Consider the following 15,735-nt stretch of genomic DNA (forward strand, 5'->3'; position numbering starts at 1 on the left):
TTTCCTGTATACATCACCAGAGGGGAAATGATGCAATGTATCATGTGATTCAGACTTCAGGAAGAGATTTTCACCAACGGTGGACAACATGGTGGGCGATGTGGGAAAATTCAGAGTGCGGCCAAACATCAGCTTCCCACTGGTGGAAGAAATGGATTGAAATTTTCCACCCCCGACTTTTCTGGCAGGGTGTATTGCCCACCAGGCCATGTAGAGAACTATATTTGCATTTCTTTGCACTTCATGAGTGCTCTTTAAAAACCCATCAAGCCAGAATTGCACCCCCACTCCAAATCTAATGGCCATGCCAGTGGCTAACTAGAGCAATGTGAATAATGACCGGATATAACAAACTGCCTCATGTGCCTCTGTCAGAGGTGTGTAAAGCTTAAACATCTCAGCTGCAATGTGTAGGAATCTTTGAAGCATTCTGCTCCTTAGCCATTACCGCTTTACGATTGGATCTTTCTGACTATCTTCTGGGAACCACATAGGATGCAGGGTTGGCTCCTCAGTGACAAGGGCTACCCACAGAGGAAGTGGCAGAAAACACACGTCTGGTGGCCTCAGACTCCTGGTGAGAGAAGTTACAACGAGGCTCATGCTACAAGCTGAGGTTTGGTTGAGCATACCACTGACATTCTGAAAATGAGATTCCACTGCCTGGACAGATCTGGTGGAGCACGCGGTGCATTTTCCAGAGGGCAGCTTGCATCATCATCATTTGCTGCATGTTACAGGACCTGGCAATGCAAAGGGGGGGGGGGGGTAGAAGCTGAATGAGGAGATGGAAGAGCAGCATGTCCCCTCGGATGAGGAAGAGACAAAGGGGATGAGAGTGATGAGGTCCTAGAAGTTGATTGTGCAGATGATCAGCCCATGCAATGGCCAGACAATGCAGGCATGCGTTGTGAGGCCTTCATAGCCATAGGATTCTAGGAAGATGATGGCGAGATGCAGTGAGGACACTTCTGAGATTTTCACATGTCATCTGGGATTATCTGACACCCTGCTCTGCAAAACCCCAGGGGGAAAAGCATTAAAATGACAGAACAGCATTAGCCCAGATAAAAACAAACATTCTAGCAATTATGTTGCTGCAGTAACAACAGGGCTGCCGGATGCAGACAAAACGGCACCGATAATAAAACAAACTGCTAAAACAGATCCTGCACAAGAAACATGGCCCAAATTCATTTCTAAAAGGCACAATGTCATCACACATTGGTTTTCAACCAATGAGGAAGACATCCATCACCTCTATCAAAATCCGCCCCTTCTCTCAAGGGGCTGAAAAGCATCAGTTAACATTTTTTCTTATTTATCATTGTGGTCAGTAACAGTAACTGGTCCCTATGTTCACCTGTGATTGTGACCATTATATAACCTCATTATATAACCTCATCATTGACAACAAGTAGTTATCATATATTCAAACAGAATTACAAAATAGTTTCATGGTTTGGCCACTGTAGAGCATTGTGAAAATAACTTATTTTGTGAAAAATAATGTTATTGGGTTCACCACTGAAATACTATGTACAGTCTGTGCACACCAGATGATATAGTGAGATAGTACAGTATTGATTTAATACATTATTGGGTGTATATTCCTCCAGTTGTTAAGTATATTTCCACAGTATTTAAGTATTTTCCCAGTTTGAATTGTACTGATGAGTTTTACTCATGTTCGCAACTGTAAAAGAACAGATCATTTCATCAAAGAGCCAATGGATGTGGAATTAGGAACTACCTGGTGAATACCCGATCTTCGGTATTGCTGGGAGATGCTTTTAAAATTTATAGAGTTTCCCCACAGGCAGAGAGAGAAGCAGAAACAGGATCACTCAGACCCAAAGGCTATTTGCCAACTATAGTCAGAAGTCGTCAATTTTGGTTTAAATAATTCCAACAAATACATACTGAATATGAATAAATAACTTAGTTAGCAGAAGTGTAACTGAGACATGGAAGCTACTTACCTGCCCACATAATCAGAACTGTCACAATAATGATCATCTCTCCTGTCTGCAATGGCAAGTTTCTGTTCATTTCCTGCACTGTCGGATCATCTGCAAACAAAGAAAAGCAAAGTGCTTAGGTCACAAAATGCAGTGATGATTCCAATAATCAAGGCTGATCATTAATGAGAGGTCCTGTGGCACAATGGTAGTGTTCCTACCACTGGACCGGAAGCTCTGGGTTCTATTTCTATGAAGTCCAACTTCAGGACTTAATGACCAATGAAGCTATATTCATATTATCTCTCACCAACTTTTACAAATCTACCATAGAAAGCATCCTTTCTGGATGTATCACAGCTTGGTATGGCTCCTGCTCTGACCAAGACCGCAAAGAACTACAAAGGGTCGTGAACGAAGCCCAGGCCATTCACACAAACCAACCTCCCAGCCATTGACTCTGTATACACTTCCCGCTGCCTTGGCAAAACAGCTGGCAAAATCAAGGATCCCAAGTACGGTGAACATCCGTCGAGAAAAAGACACAAAAATCTGAGGTCACTCACCAACTGACTCAAAAGCAGCTTCTTCCCTGCTGCCATCAGACTTTAGAATGGAGGTATCTCGTATTAAGTTGATTTTCCTCTACACTCTAGCTATGACTGTAACATTCTGCACTCTCTTCTTTCCTTCTCTACGTATGGTATGCTTTGTCTGTACAACGCGCAAGAAACAATACTTTTCACTGTATACTAATACATGTGACAATAATAAATCAAATCAAATCAGAAACCAAATATGGTCAAGCAGGTTGAGTATCCTTCTAATCCTTCTAATGTGGTAGGCAGTAAAGAACAGGAGAATTTCCTGGTTCCCCCATATTGTAGAAGACATTAGTAAACCACTGCTATTCTTTGCCAAATATCATGCGTAAGTCCATGACAATGTTGTCTTGGGGTACCTGAAGGAGAATGTCTAATGGATTTCAGCACAGTGCACACATTATCAAATATTAACATTCTTGGAAAAATCAACACCGCTCCCAGAATACATGGGGCCCCAAAAGGCACGATTAAATCCACTGGGCAATGATAGGCATTACCTGGAGTTTTTCATTCAGATCCATCAATACACAGGTAATCCAAATGTAAAAGTCATCATTAGATTTGATACTTTGACCTGAAAATAATATATCCCTGTATTTTATGGCCAGGTAAACATTTCTAAAATTGCAACTGTAACTTAGAACAGAAAGAATAACTTGCAGTTGATAGCACTAGATGAGGTCTTCCCTCTGAACTCCATGACTTCATCTGGAAAGCTTCTGTTTACAATTATGTCCCTTTAGGAAACTAGCTTATGAAGCCAAAGATGGTTGGAAATGATCCTACTTTTATATGATGATATCTATGCTACAGAATGAACTATTGAGATGCTCCATTAGTGGCGCACTTGCAGGTTTATACCTCAGATATTTTGCCCACATCTAATCCTATACTCTATTGTTTTCAGCTCTGATGAAGAGTCATCCAGACCCAAAATGTTAGCTCTGTTCTCTCTCCATAGATGCTGTCAGACCTGCTGAGATTTTCCAATATTTTCTGCTTTTGTTTATAAACATACCTTTTATTCTATAAACCTTGTGGCTGAGAATCTTGTTCACTCACTTATACCTTATCAATAAAATTTTCAGTTTCTCCCATAATGACAATGATTCACTGTAAATCCTGTTTATATTGAATAACTTATCCAAAGGAATTATATCCAACATGGCTTCATTATGAAATCTTTACTTTATTAAAACAATATTCCACCATATCTGTTTTTGTCTTAGGATATCTGGGTATTATATTTTTATATTAAAAGAGCATTATTACATTTCTACATAGTAAATGCTGGAAAATCTCAGCAGGTCTGACAGCATCTGTGGAGAGAGAATAGAACCAACATTTTGAGTCTGGATGACCCTTTGTCACTCAGACCTACTGAGATTTTCCAGCATTTACTATGTAGAAATTTAATTTCTACATTTTCTGTTTTTGTTTTAGATTCCAGCATCCGCGGTATTTTACTCTTATTACATTTCTACAGGGCTCTGCTGATAAATGCATGACTAACAGTGGACTCATTAAAGGTGGAAGGTGCTAATTGTTACTTTCATTATCAATATGTACTTATTCATAATGTGCCCCTTTGGTTTAGGCCTTCTTTTATATTCATAGTTGGAATTGTCTTACAGAGGCAACGTTGATGTTAACTTCACATCAATCTTTTCTAGTTATACTTAAGCCAAGCCATACAGTAATTCTGCTGTTGCTGCTAAGCTGTTAGTATAAACACTATTCAGAAGGAAATCTAAAACACAACAGGACACAAACCATGTTAGATTATTGCTTACTCACAAATCCATTATTATTATTCAGCTGCAAATGAGATTCACTCAAAAGTGCCCTGTCCAGGTTGACTCTTTTTATTAATAACTCTACTTTTCATGGGGCTAAATTTCCATTGATCTTCTCCCACATTTCCCCTATAACTATGGCAGAAGTCTGGAAACCCACTCAGTATGCAATGCATGTACTCTAGTGTTACCAACCCTATTTATCATAAAAAACATATTTAACTAGATTAGGTTCAACCTCTTCACCATTTATAAACCATGCTCATATACAGTCCTTAATTTGTGTAGCTATTCTTATAACTAAGAGTTCTTAGAATAGATAGCATTGTGTCCCCCCACCTCCTCTGTTTCATCATGTGGGGGGGGAATCAAAACTTCACAAATGTGAAAATACCAAAATCTTATACAGTCCAAATATAGTGCTTTTCATTTAATAGCATCTTTATTTGCATTTTTTCTCTGTTGAATTCTCTAAGTCTCCATTTGTCTCCAGAAATAATGGATTGACAGGATCTTATTCTTTAGCATATCAGCTTCTCAATGGGCTGGCTTCCTTTTATACCAAATTAATTCATACTCAAATTATTAACAACTTCCTGCTCTAGAAAGTTAAACCTTCTGGATCTTAGCTAAGGGTTTTATGTTGTTAAATTGTTGCTATTACTACAGAGACATAGGAACAAGAATTTAATTTCAGGCTAATTAATATGCTATTAATTAGTGGTAATAAGCTTTCACTTGGTAGTTTTGGTGATGAATCCATGCATGGAAATGGGGAGAAAGTCATTCTAGAGCTCTTACGTTTTTTGGGGCATTTTTCTCCTATGCTGGGGCAATTTTCCAGACGTCTTGGCCACAGTACCATACATTGAAGAAATGGGTATTCACATGTAATCCTAGACAGTGAGTGTCAGTATATTATTTGACATGGGAACAGACCAGCTTTACCTATAACACTGCCCTCAACCTACATCTACTTGAGGTTGTTGGATCGTGATTGAAAGTTGGACTCTCGCTGATTTTCCATTCCCTAACCCAGGAACATTGACAGGATTTATAGCCAGCAAGGCCACCAGATCGCTGAGATCAGCTAATCAAACTTGAAATCTTTGTCTACATGGCCAAGTAATTGATGGATAAATTTACTGCTTGAACTGTTCCTGTGCTATAATTTTCTTTGTTCTTTGGGGTTTTAGTTCAATTCAACAGCATGGTCAGTACAGGCTTGGAGGGCCGAAGGGCCTGTTCCTGTGCTGTAATTTTCTTTGTTCTTAGTGACTTCAAAATGAATTTTGAAGTCAACACAGAACAATTATCTACAAAGTAGTCCGAATGTGCACACAAGATTCATGTGTGTGTACAGTTCCGGATTCATGTGAGTGTGGTGCAGTTCCAGACTCATGAATGTACAGTTCCAAAATCAAATGGATATACGGTTCCAGATTCATGTAAGCATACAGTTTCAGATTCATGTAATTGTACAGTTCTATATTCATATGAATGTACAGTTCCAGATTCATGTTAGTGTATACCTAAAGATTCATGTGTGTACAGTTCCAGATTCAGGTGAGTGCACAGTTCCAGAATCAATGGGAAATATTTATTCTTGCAAAGGATGGTAGGAATTTGAACCTCTTTTCCACAAATGGCACCTGACGCTTGATTGACTGTTAATTAAAACTGAGCTGGATAACTAAAAGGGATATGGACAATGGCGAATTTATGCTGCAGATCAACCATGACTTAATTAATTGCAGAACAGGTTTGGGGGGCTAAATGGCCTAATCCTCCTCCTACATTCATGTTTCATATGGAGTGTGGATCCGGACACAACCTTTCAGTTCTAATGGACAATTTTTATTCGTAACCCCAGAGTTATTATTGCATCTGACCACCGAGAACTATCATAAACCCAGCCTTTATTTAATATCAACAAAAACCCCTTGCTAGCAGAATTGTCCTTGATATTAATCAGGAGCTGAAATGATACCAGAGTTTCCCTTTCCCAATCAAGGGGCATTGATGCAATTGTAGCATTCATGTGGCTACACTGGCTGGAGTCAGCTCGCTTGACACGGACTGAGAATTGACCCTGAAATTTACTGAACTTTGTAAATCAGATAATGCTGGTGTCAGCAGCTGGATTCCTCAGGAAGTTACATTTTTCATACAGTGTCTAACAAAAAATAAACTTTAAACAACCAGAGAATGGGCGACACAGTGGCACAGTGGTTAGCACTGCTGCCTCACAGCGCCAAGGATCCGGGTTTGATTCCCGGCTTGGGTGACTGTCTGTGTGGCGTTTGCACGTTTTCCCTGTGTCTGCGTGGGTTTCCTCCGGGTGCTCCGGTTTCCTCCCACACTCCAAAGATGTGCGGGTTAGGTGAACTGGCCATCCTAAATTGCCCCTTAGTGTCAGGGGATTAGCCTGGGTAAATACATGGGGTTATGGGGATAGGGCCTGGGTGGGATTGTGGTTGGTGGGCCGAATGGCCTCCTTCTGTACAGTAGGGATTCTATGATTCTAATGTTCTGCAGTTGAGCTGATTTTGTGCTACCCCAATATCTGTTGTGAAAACATTTAGCTGGTCGATTTTTAAACATGGAATAACACTTAGCACCAGCAGACATTTCTAATTAACCATATCAACATAGAAAGTCCTAATTCTGCGGACGTAGGCTGTTTCTGGTGAAGAATTGAGGAGATCTATTTCCTGACATTCAGTCATGACAAATTAGTGCCTTCAATTTCATTCCCCAGGAATACGCAGTTCCATTTTCTTCTCCACTGATATATTAACGACGGTATAAAATTAGGCTCAGTGGTCCCTGACTTTGATTAATCGTTCCAAATTTCTATGTAAGATTGACAATTTTTCGAGAGGTGAACTGTGCTATCAGAATGGTGTAAAAAAAAATAAATGAGCTGACCCTGAGCTTAATAGGGCTGCAGACGTTGTAGGAAGGTTATTTTGATGACTTCTTCCAATATAACAAATCGTGCTTTCTTTATGAGGCAAACTTTGAGAAAAGCAGATCAATACAAATTTTGCACAGCATTCGATTGAAAAATGCATGCTTGATTATAGTATCTGAGCCCACAATATAATTAAAGCCACAACATATCAAACCATTGAGTGTAATGCAATTTAAGAAGTTTTAAAATGGGGTTTGGACTGAACATAAAGCACTGAAAGAAAGATTTGCATTTATATTGTGATTTTTGTGATCACATAACACCTCGAAGTGTTTCACCGACAACAAGATAACTTCACTTTTGTGGTATAAGAAAGTAGGTTGTCAATTTGCTCATAGCAAGTTCCCACTTACAGCAATATAACCTGTTTTTGTTTACAGAGATATTGATTAAAGGATAAATATTGGACAGGACACCAGGGATGACTCTCCTGTTCTCGTTAAAATAGTGCCATGGAGTGGAATTTGATCTTTTATTCACAAATAAGAATGTTAGCTTTCTCCACAATGTTGTCAGGAACATGGTGCAAAAAACTTTAAGCGGTGGATCCCACAAAATCACGCTGGTGAGGTTCCATTTTTAAAGGCTGCCCTGTAGCACAAAAGTTTAAATGCACCCCCCTCCCTCACACGCAGCTCCCCCAGCACTGCGCTCTGGCACTGACCCCAGCACTGTTGGGGTCAGTATCAGGAACTGCCCAGGCTTGACCCACTCCCCTCTGAGTGGTGCACTCACTTGAGCTCCTCTGGGAAGTCTGCTCACCAGGTGTACGCGATGGGAGACCAGGTGTAATTCATGCCAGTTTGCCTTTACGCCGGCGTGAATGGATTCGCTAATGGGGAAAGGGAATGATCGGGTGCAGAGGCCAGATAATGAGGTTCAGATTTCTTATAATAGTGTTACCTACGTTGAACGTGGGGATTCCTGTTATCTCACTGCTGGGAGGGCAGGGACTATCGCGGTAAGACTTTTCACTGATTTAAAACCAAAGTTAGGCCTCTCGCGAGACTTTCTGCTCATGTCACCAAATCCGCCTAAATACAACGGGAGTGGAATATCTCAGCTATGGAATTTTTTACACCTACCTGAGAGACAAATGGCCTTGGCTTAAATATCTTATCTACAAGATAGAACTGTCAGTATTGCATTGGGGTGTCAGTCTAAATTATTCTGATAAGTCTTCGATTAGAAATTGAACACCCAACCTTCTGACTCAGAGGGATGAGTGCCATAAACTGAGCCAAGGCTGATGCCAGCAATGTACATGAAAACATTACACTTTCATAGAGAAAACAAACTGCACCACACCCACACACACAAACCCTCTCTCTCTCTCTCTCACACACACACAATCTTACCCTCTCACACACAATGGGGGCGATTCTCTCAGCCCACTGCGCTGCTCTGGTGGGCTCCCTGTTGGGCCTCTCAGCCTCTGTGCATCTCCAGGGCCAGGATTTCTGGTGTCATCTGCTCTCTGCCAATTTCCGGCACGGAGCTAATCTCTATATTTTAATCAGTATTTGAATCCCATTTGCGGCCCAGGACTGAAGTCTCCGGGCCTGCCAGCCTCTTCCCCCTCCAGCGAGGTTTACAACAGCTCTTCATTGACAGTGAACAGGTGGCTTGAACCCGCTGGAGTGAAGGGAGGCCATGGAGGCTCCCCCCAGGAGGTTGGGGGTCAGGGGAGGTGCCCCCTGAGCATTAACAGCCTGGCAGTCCCTGCCTGGCCCCGCCTAATGGGCAAAGTGGCAATGCCCAAGGGCACCTGGCACTGCCCAATGACCGGTGGGTGGGGGCTGGGCCTATTGGGGGCAGAGATTAGTGGGAGTTGGTGGGGGGTCCCACTTCCACTCTGCACAAGGATTGCAGGCCGAGGAAGGGAAGGGGGAGATTGGGGCTTTGGGGAGTCAGGACTGCCGGGAGGGGCGGGGGGTGGTCAGTAAGCCAGCAATGTGGGGTTACTGTCAGGCTGGCCAGCTATCGGGAGACTGGCAGTGCGGGGTTTCTGCGCATGCGCTGATCTCTACTCTGACAGGTTGGCGCATGCGCAATGGCCCGCTCAGTGCTCTGCTGCCTGCCTCTCCAGTGGGAATAGGCCCCATTCCTCGATTTTCAGCATGAATCTCCCTGAGGCATTCTGTGATGCACAGAGTGTGGGAGATTCATTTTGAAAATCCCACTAAAAAAAAAACCAGTGGGAGTTACTCCCATTTTACGCGAATTCGGCACTTAGAATTCTTTTGGGAGAATCCTGGCCAACCTTTCCCTCTCGCGCGCACAATCTCCCTCTCTCACGTACACTTACTATAATTTATTTTCCTGTCACATATGGAACTTGCGACAGTACTTAGTGACATTATTGAAAAGTGCATGGTCCAAGCTATCAGGCCTTTGCTCATCACATTTCAAGGCAATTTAGCAGTGACATGGAGTGCAGACATAAGAAGAAAATGTGAACTGCCGTCTGTACTGTGTTACAGGCTTCTTGGAAAATTATTCACTGCAGCCGTCAAATCTGGAAATAGTCTGTAATCAATTCAAGGCTTTTCTAGCATGGCGCTGCTTTGAGTCTGTGCTTGTATTGTCAATATTTATATTGCTACTGAATTGTGTCATTCTTTACGTTGTCTGTGAAGTCAATGTGTAAACTGTCTTGGCACTGTCATTATGCAGCATGTGAGAAATGTTGGTGGCAGGCTAGTATTATGTATTGGAATACCAAGGTGTAATATTGTGAAATGAAGCAGCACAGATTTGGCCCAACCACTATTTCTTATGAGAGCTGTGCTGTGGAGGAAACTGCTGTTCTGGTGACTCAGGGAACAGCCACAGGAAAGTGATTTTAAGGCCCTTCTCTTTGCCCGTGCTCACTAGTGTGTGGCTAAGGTTGCATTGAATAAGACTTGAAACAGTCACAAACTTGCATTAATGCATTGCCTGGGGGTTAACAGACCTGAAAATCTGAATGTGAGATCCTTAAAAAAAATAGGTAGCTAATAAGGTGCAAATGTATATTGAACATAAAAGCAATCCATAAATACATGTAGGTCACAAAATACAGTCAAGCTGTCAGACCTTCACAAAACCCTGACACGAACAACACCTCAGATATATCTAAATCTTGCTTGGGTAGGGATATGAGAACTTAAATATCTGCACCGTAACACCCTGTTGGACTTTTAAAAGGCACATAATGGAATGAGGGTAGTGAAGCATCCTACATAACTTCTCCTGCTTCTAAAACTCTTTCCCAAGCAATTTTGTCCAGTGAAGCTTTGCCCTCTATACATAAACATTGACAAACCAAGTTGACAAACAGGAATATTATAGTAATGCTGCAGGCAATACTTGGAATTGGAAGTATCATTTTGATCTGGATTAGAAATTGAGTGAGAGGTAGGGAACAGCAGGTGGGGATAAAGAGTATGTTGCAGGATGTGACAAGATCGGTTCTGGGCCTGAACTTTTTACTATAGTTACTGATAACTTGCATGAAGGAGTAGAGAATTGTAGATCCAAGTTAGTAGAAGACTAATTAGTGTACAAAGCAGCAGGAAGTTGGAAAGAAACAGGTTAAGTGAGTGGGCAAGACTATGAAGTCATAAGTGACAATGCATCTTTGCGTGGCACCGGCTGCTACACCCCCATTGCTCTGCTCGAGAGCAGAGTAGAAATGTGGGGGCCGGATTCTCCGACCTTGACCGTCGCTGGTAGTCTCCGGTCCCGCTGCAGTGAACAAAGATTTGGCAGGGCTCCAAATTCTCTGTTCTCACTGGTAGCAGCAGAAGGGGGTGAATGGCCGGAGAATTCCAGACATGATATGAGAGTTCATAAGTCCTTATCAATGCCTTCCTTCATGCTTAGCAAGCTGACAGAACCCACAGCTTGAGTGGTTCATAGTTGACTACAATGATTCAAAGCCATGTATGATGACTGTATATGAGGTGCAACTCCACACTGTGTGGACTGTTCAGTGCATCAAGTCGTTGCTGATGTATGACTTTAAGTCTTCATTTACAGACTAGACCCTCGTCTGTTGTTTATCTGTGCCCTTTGAAACAACGTTGTCCTTTCCACATGCATTTTCTCCGACTTGTGTTGAGTGATTCACTGTGTTGACCCCTCTAACCCACTGTCTACAGTACAAAGGATGCACATTTCTGAGCTGGTATTTGTGAAAATCAGACCAAGCAAAGGTGAACTTTGAAATGTTCTATTCCTTAACTTCAGTGCAGTTTGGTCTGAAATTTCTGATAGAGGAATAAGAGTTAGTGAGAAGTGGAAAGTGACAGATGAGAGGCAGTACTAGCATTGTCATGCAGAGTGCAAGGTGGAGAGAGTTTAATATAAGGACAGACAGAGGGGAAGTGCTGAACATAATTTCCAGCCCTGCCATGCTTTATGCCCTCCATCTGCTAACAATGTATCCAATATGGACTTCTTCATCGGTGAAGGGGAGTAGCGGCTCTGTTAAGATCACAGTTTTTTCCAACACTGCTCATTTGCATCATCATTAGCTGCCAATGTTTCTGCATTGCTGCTGCAGCATCTGCTAGGGCACTGGTGCCCTATACTGGGGAAATGGACTGTCTTTCTGCTGCTCATCAAGTAAGTACACTTGGGGCTCTAGCTGAAGTCATCTTCTCTCCTGTTTGAAAAACTATCTGCAAAGCTCTGCATACAAAAAATACACTTCTCTTTTAAGATTTGCTGCCTATCTTTCAAAAGCAACAGCCAGCAATAAACCCTTCCAGCCCCTCTGTGGGTGAGCTAGCTACTGGAAGCATAAAACATTGGCTGCTCACAATGAATATTAAAAAGAGGCTTGACCCAACTCAGCATACACATAACCTGAAAATTGCCGCTTATTTTACAATCAGTTGTCAAGAGATTCAATAACAAGAACAGTATTTTATTTCATAATGACTCAGAGCAGTGAGGCGCATTCCAAATCCTCTAGAAATCAGTTGACACATCTACAGCTTAATACTGTATAGCATCAGCTATCAATGGCCAAAAGTAAATACATGTACTCTCTCATTCCACACCCTTTGAAAAGTCAGCTATCCTGCATCATGGGCTACAGTAATAACAGGTCCTCCCTTCTAAACATTGACACTCCGGGTTCAGTATTCCTGGAGGAGGTGGGAAGGTCGAGTCGGAAAACTCTCCAATCTGGCAGACCCGTCTCCTTTAAAAAAGTGCCCACTCTTAAATTTTCAGTCAGCTTTCATAGAAACATAGAAGATAGGAGCGGGAGGAGGCCATTTGGCCCTTCGAGCCTGCTCCGCCATTTATTACGATCATGGCTGATCATCCAACTCAATAGCCTAATCCTGCTTTCTCCCCATAATCTTTGATCCCATTCACCCCAAGTGCTATAGAAAGCAATATACAGTGCTATCAAGAGGCATGGGGGAGCCATGTTTAATCCCTGAACCACAATTAAATTCTGGTGGACTCGGATAATTGGTGTGAAATCGCTCTGTAATGAGCCAAATTAACATCCCACCACAAATGGGTGAAGATGAGCAATAATAAGAGTCAGAAAAAGCTGGTGGGAGTACATTATAGAACCGACAGGGCACTAAGCAAGAAATAATTGGAGTTTGTAACACAGATAATCACGTAAGGCTTTAATATAATCTGGATAAATCAAATTAGGAAAGGTAGTCTAGAAGATGAGCTGGTAGAATGCATTCATGACATTTCTCTGGGACAATACATTGCGGAAGCAACTACGGATAAAGCTATTTTGGATCTACTGTTATGCAGAGGCAGCTTTAATTAGCAATGTCTTAGCAAAAGAACTATTTGGAAATAGTGATCATAATACGAAACAATTCCATATAAAGCAGCATATTCCAGCCTAAACAAGACTCTTAATTTTAAATAAATGAATTATACAAGTATAAGGGGAGAGCTGGCGAATGCTGGTAAATAAACAGAGGGAACCATTTAAGCAAATATTCAAATGTTCAACAAAAAAAGACTTGGTGAGAAATGTCTACCAGTGCTTTCTAGGGAAGTTAAGGACAGTATTAGATTAACAGAAGAAGCTATAATGTTGCAAAGAATAGTAATAAACCTGATGATGATTGGGCAGCTGGTAGAAACCAGCAAAGGGCAACCAAAAAGTTGATAAAAAGTGAAAAATAAATTGAGCGTAAACTAGCCAGGAATATACAAATTGATTGCAAGAGTTGTTACAAGTTGCATAAAAGAAAGCAATTTAAATCAATCACCCTTAAGAGCTAGAAATAGGAGAAATTAATATAGGGAAGGAAATGGCAGAAGTGTTTAACAAATATTTTATGTCTGTCTTCACAGCAGAAGATGCAAGTTGCACACCAGAAAGAGGTATGAAAGGACTAGGAAAAAACTGAGGAAATTAATATCAATATTGGGAAACTTAAAATACCAAAAGGTGACAAATCTTGACGGTCTGCATACTAAGGTTCCAAAAGAGGTAGCTACAGTATATAATGGACACACTGGTTATGATTTTCCAAATTCCCATAGATTTTGAATCCCAATGGATTGAAAGTTAGCAAATGTAATACTGCTATTCCAGAGAGGGAGAGAAAGAGCAATGGACCACTGGTCAGTTAGCCTGATATCCATTGTTGGGATTAAGGAAGTTTCTACAATGCAGTTAGAAAATCATAGTTTGATCAGACAAAGTTAAAGTGGTTTTACAAAAGGGAAATTGTGTTTGGTAAACTTATTAGAGTTTTAAAGGGGAGACTGTAGACATAATTTATTAGGATTTTCAAAAGGCAGTTGATAAAGTTAATACACAAGATAAAAGCTCTTGGAGTTGGGAGCCTGGACAGAGTATTGGTTACTGGTTAGGAAATAAACAATAAGGTTATATAGGGTATTTTGAAGTTGGCAGGCTGTAACTAGCGAGGTGCTACAAGGATTTGTGCTGAGACCTCAGCTATTTACAGTCTACAATAATGATAACAAAGAGATCGAGAGTAATGCGTCCAGATTTGGTAATAATATGAAGCTAAGTGGGAGTATGAGCTGTGAGGAGGATACAAAGTGGCAGCAAAGAGATACATTAAGTGAATGGGCAACAGAAGTACCAGATGATGCATAATGTGGTGGTGAGGTTTAATACCAAGAATAGAAAAGCAAAATATCTTTTAAAAGGCATGAAACTTTTAATTGTAATTGTTCATGTGTGCATTACTAAAAAAACACCATTAAGAATGTAAAGCTTAACAAGGCAAGTTATGGTTTAAAGTGTTTCCTAATTTAAGGTGTAATAAAATGACCTGAGTAGAGGGATGATGTGATCATACTAACTCTGCCCAGATAAAGGTCCATGTTTTTTTCAAACTGACACCAAAAGAAAATCAGGTGCTGATTTTCACAAGCTAACACAAGAGGGGTAGCTAGTTTTCTGGAAACAGTGACACTCAAGCTCAGAATCCCAGAGAGGTACATGGAAACAGCTTCTGCTGTTTTGTTCCAGCAGAACAAAAACATTTTGTGTCAGTCGTGAAGCAAGATGCTGGGAAATACTGATTCTCTGTTTGAAGAGACTGGCCTTGTGGAGATTTAAGAACCAAGTCTAAAGATGTGTTGGATGGATGGATTAGCCATGATAAATGTGTGGGGTTACAGGGATAGGGCAGGGGAGAGGGACTGGGCAGGATACAGGGTCAGAGGGTCGGTGCATATTCGATGGGCCAAAAGGCCTCATCTGCACTGTAGGGATTCTAAGATTCTACGATTCTAATGGGTCATTGGAGGGTGCCTTACTGCTAATAGTTTGTTCAGGGATACTCAGAAGGCTGAGTGAAATGACTTTCAAAGGGACAGTGGAAGACTTACTTTCACATGGCAGGGAGTCTGCTGAAAAACTGGGAGGAATGTAGGTGTTCAAGGCTACATATCTCCTGGGAGTGTAGCATAATGTCATAACATATTTAGGTTATGTTAGTGAGTTAATAGGGAAGTAGCTTTTCTTTAGCTTGTTGCATTAGTTGGCTAAGTAACGTTGATTTTAGTTTCTATGTTACAGTAAAAGTCTTAAATTGTGACATCTTTCTGTTGGTCACTAAGAAACTCATATCTCTTTTTAAAAGCTTTTGGTCTTTGCAGGGATCATAACAACACAGAAAATTAGCATGCAGGTACAGGAAGCACTTTGGAAGAAAATGGCCTGATACACCATCTGCTATTTTGTTGCCCATTCACTTAAAGTGGCTGCAAAGGGACAAGTTGTGTTCTCCTCACAAATTGCAATCACACCCTGTGTTGGATCATTAGCCCTCCCAGCTTTATTTCAATGAGATTATGGTACGAGAATTGCGACATTGTACAAGGTTTTGTTACAACCACACCTAGAGTACTATGCCTGGTTTTGGTCTCCATAT

The 15,735-nt window shown here is 41.3% G+C and overlaps 1 protein-coding gene across 1 annotated transcript in view; it reads right to left on the bottom strand.

Annotated features, from left to right (window-relative positions):
- Positions 1 to 15,735, bottom strand: part of LOC144493651 (fibronectin type III domain-containing protein 4-like) — a 112,167-nt gene that overhangs the window by 18,008 nt on the left and 78,424 nt on the right. Inside the window, 1 exon segment of the mRNA XM_078212933.1 lies at positions 1,983 to 2,072. Coding sequence (XP_078069059.1) covers positions 1,983 to 2,072 — 90 coding nt within the window.

The sequence above is a fragment of the Mustelus asterias genome, chromosome 5 (genome assembly GCF_964213995.1).
Source record: "Mustelus asterias chromosome 5, sMusAst1.hap1.1, whole genome shotgun sequence".
NCBI classification, from domain to species: domain Eukaryota; kingdom Metazoa; phylum Chordata; class Chondrichthyes; order Carcharhiniformes; family Triakidae; genus Mustelus; species Mustelus asterias.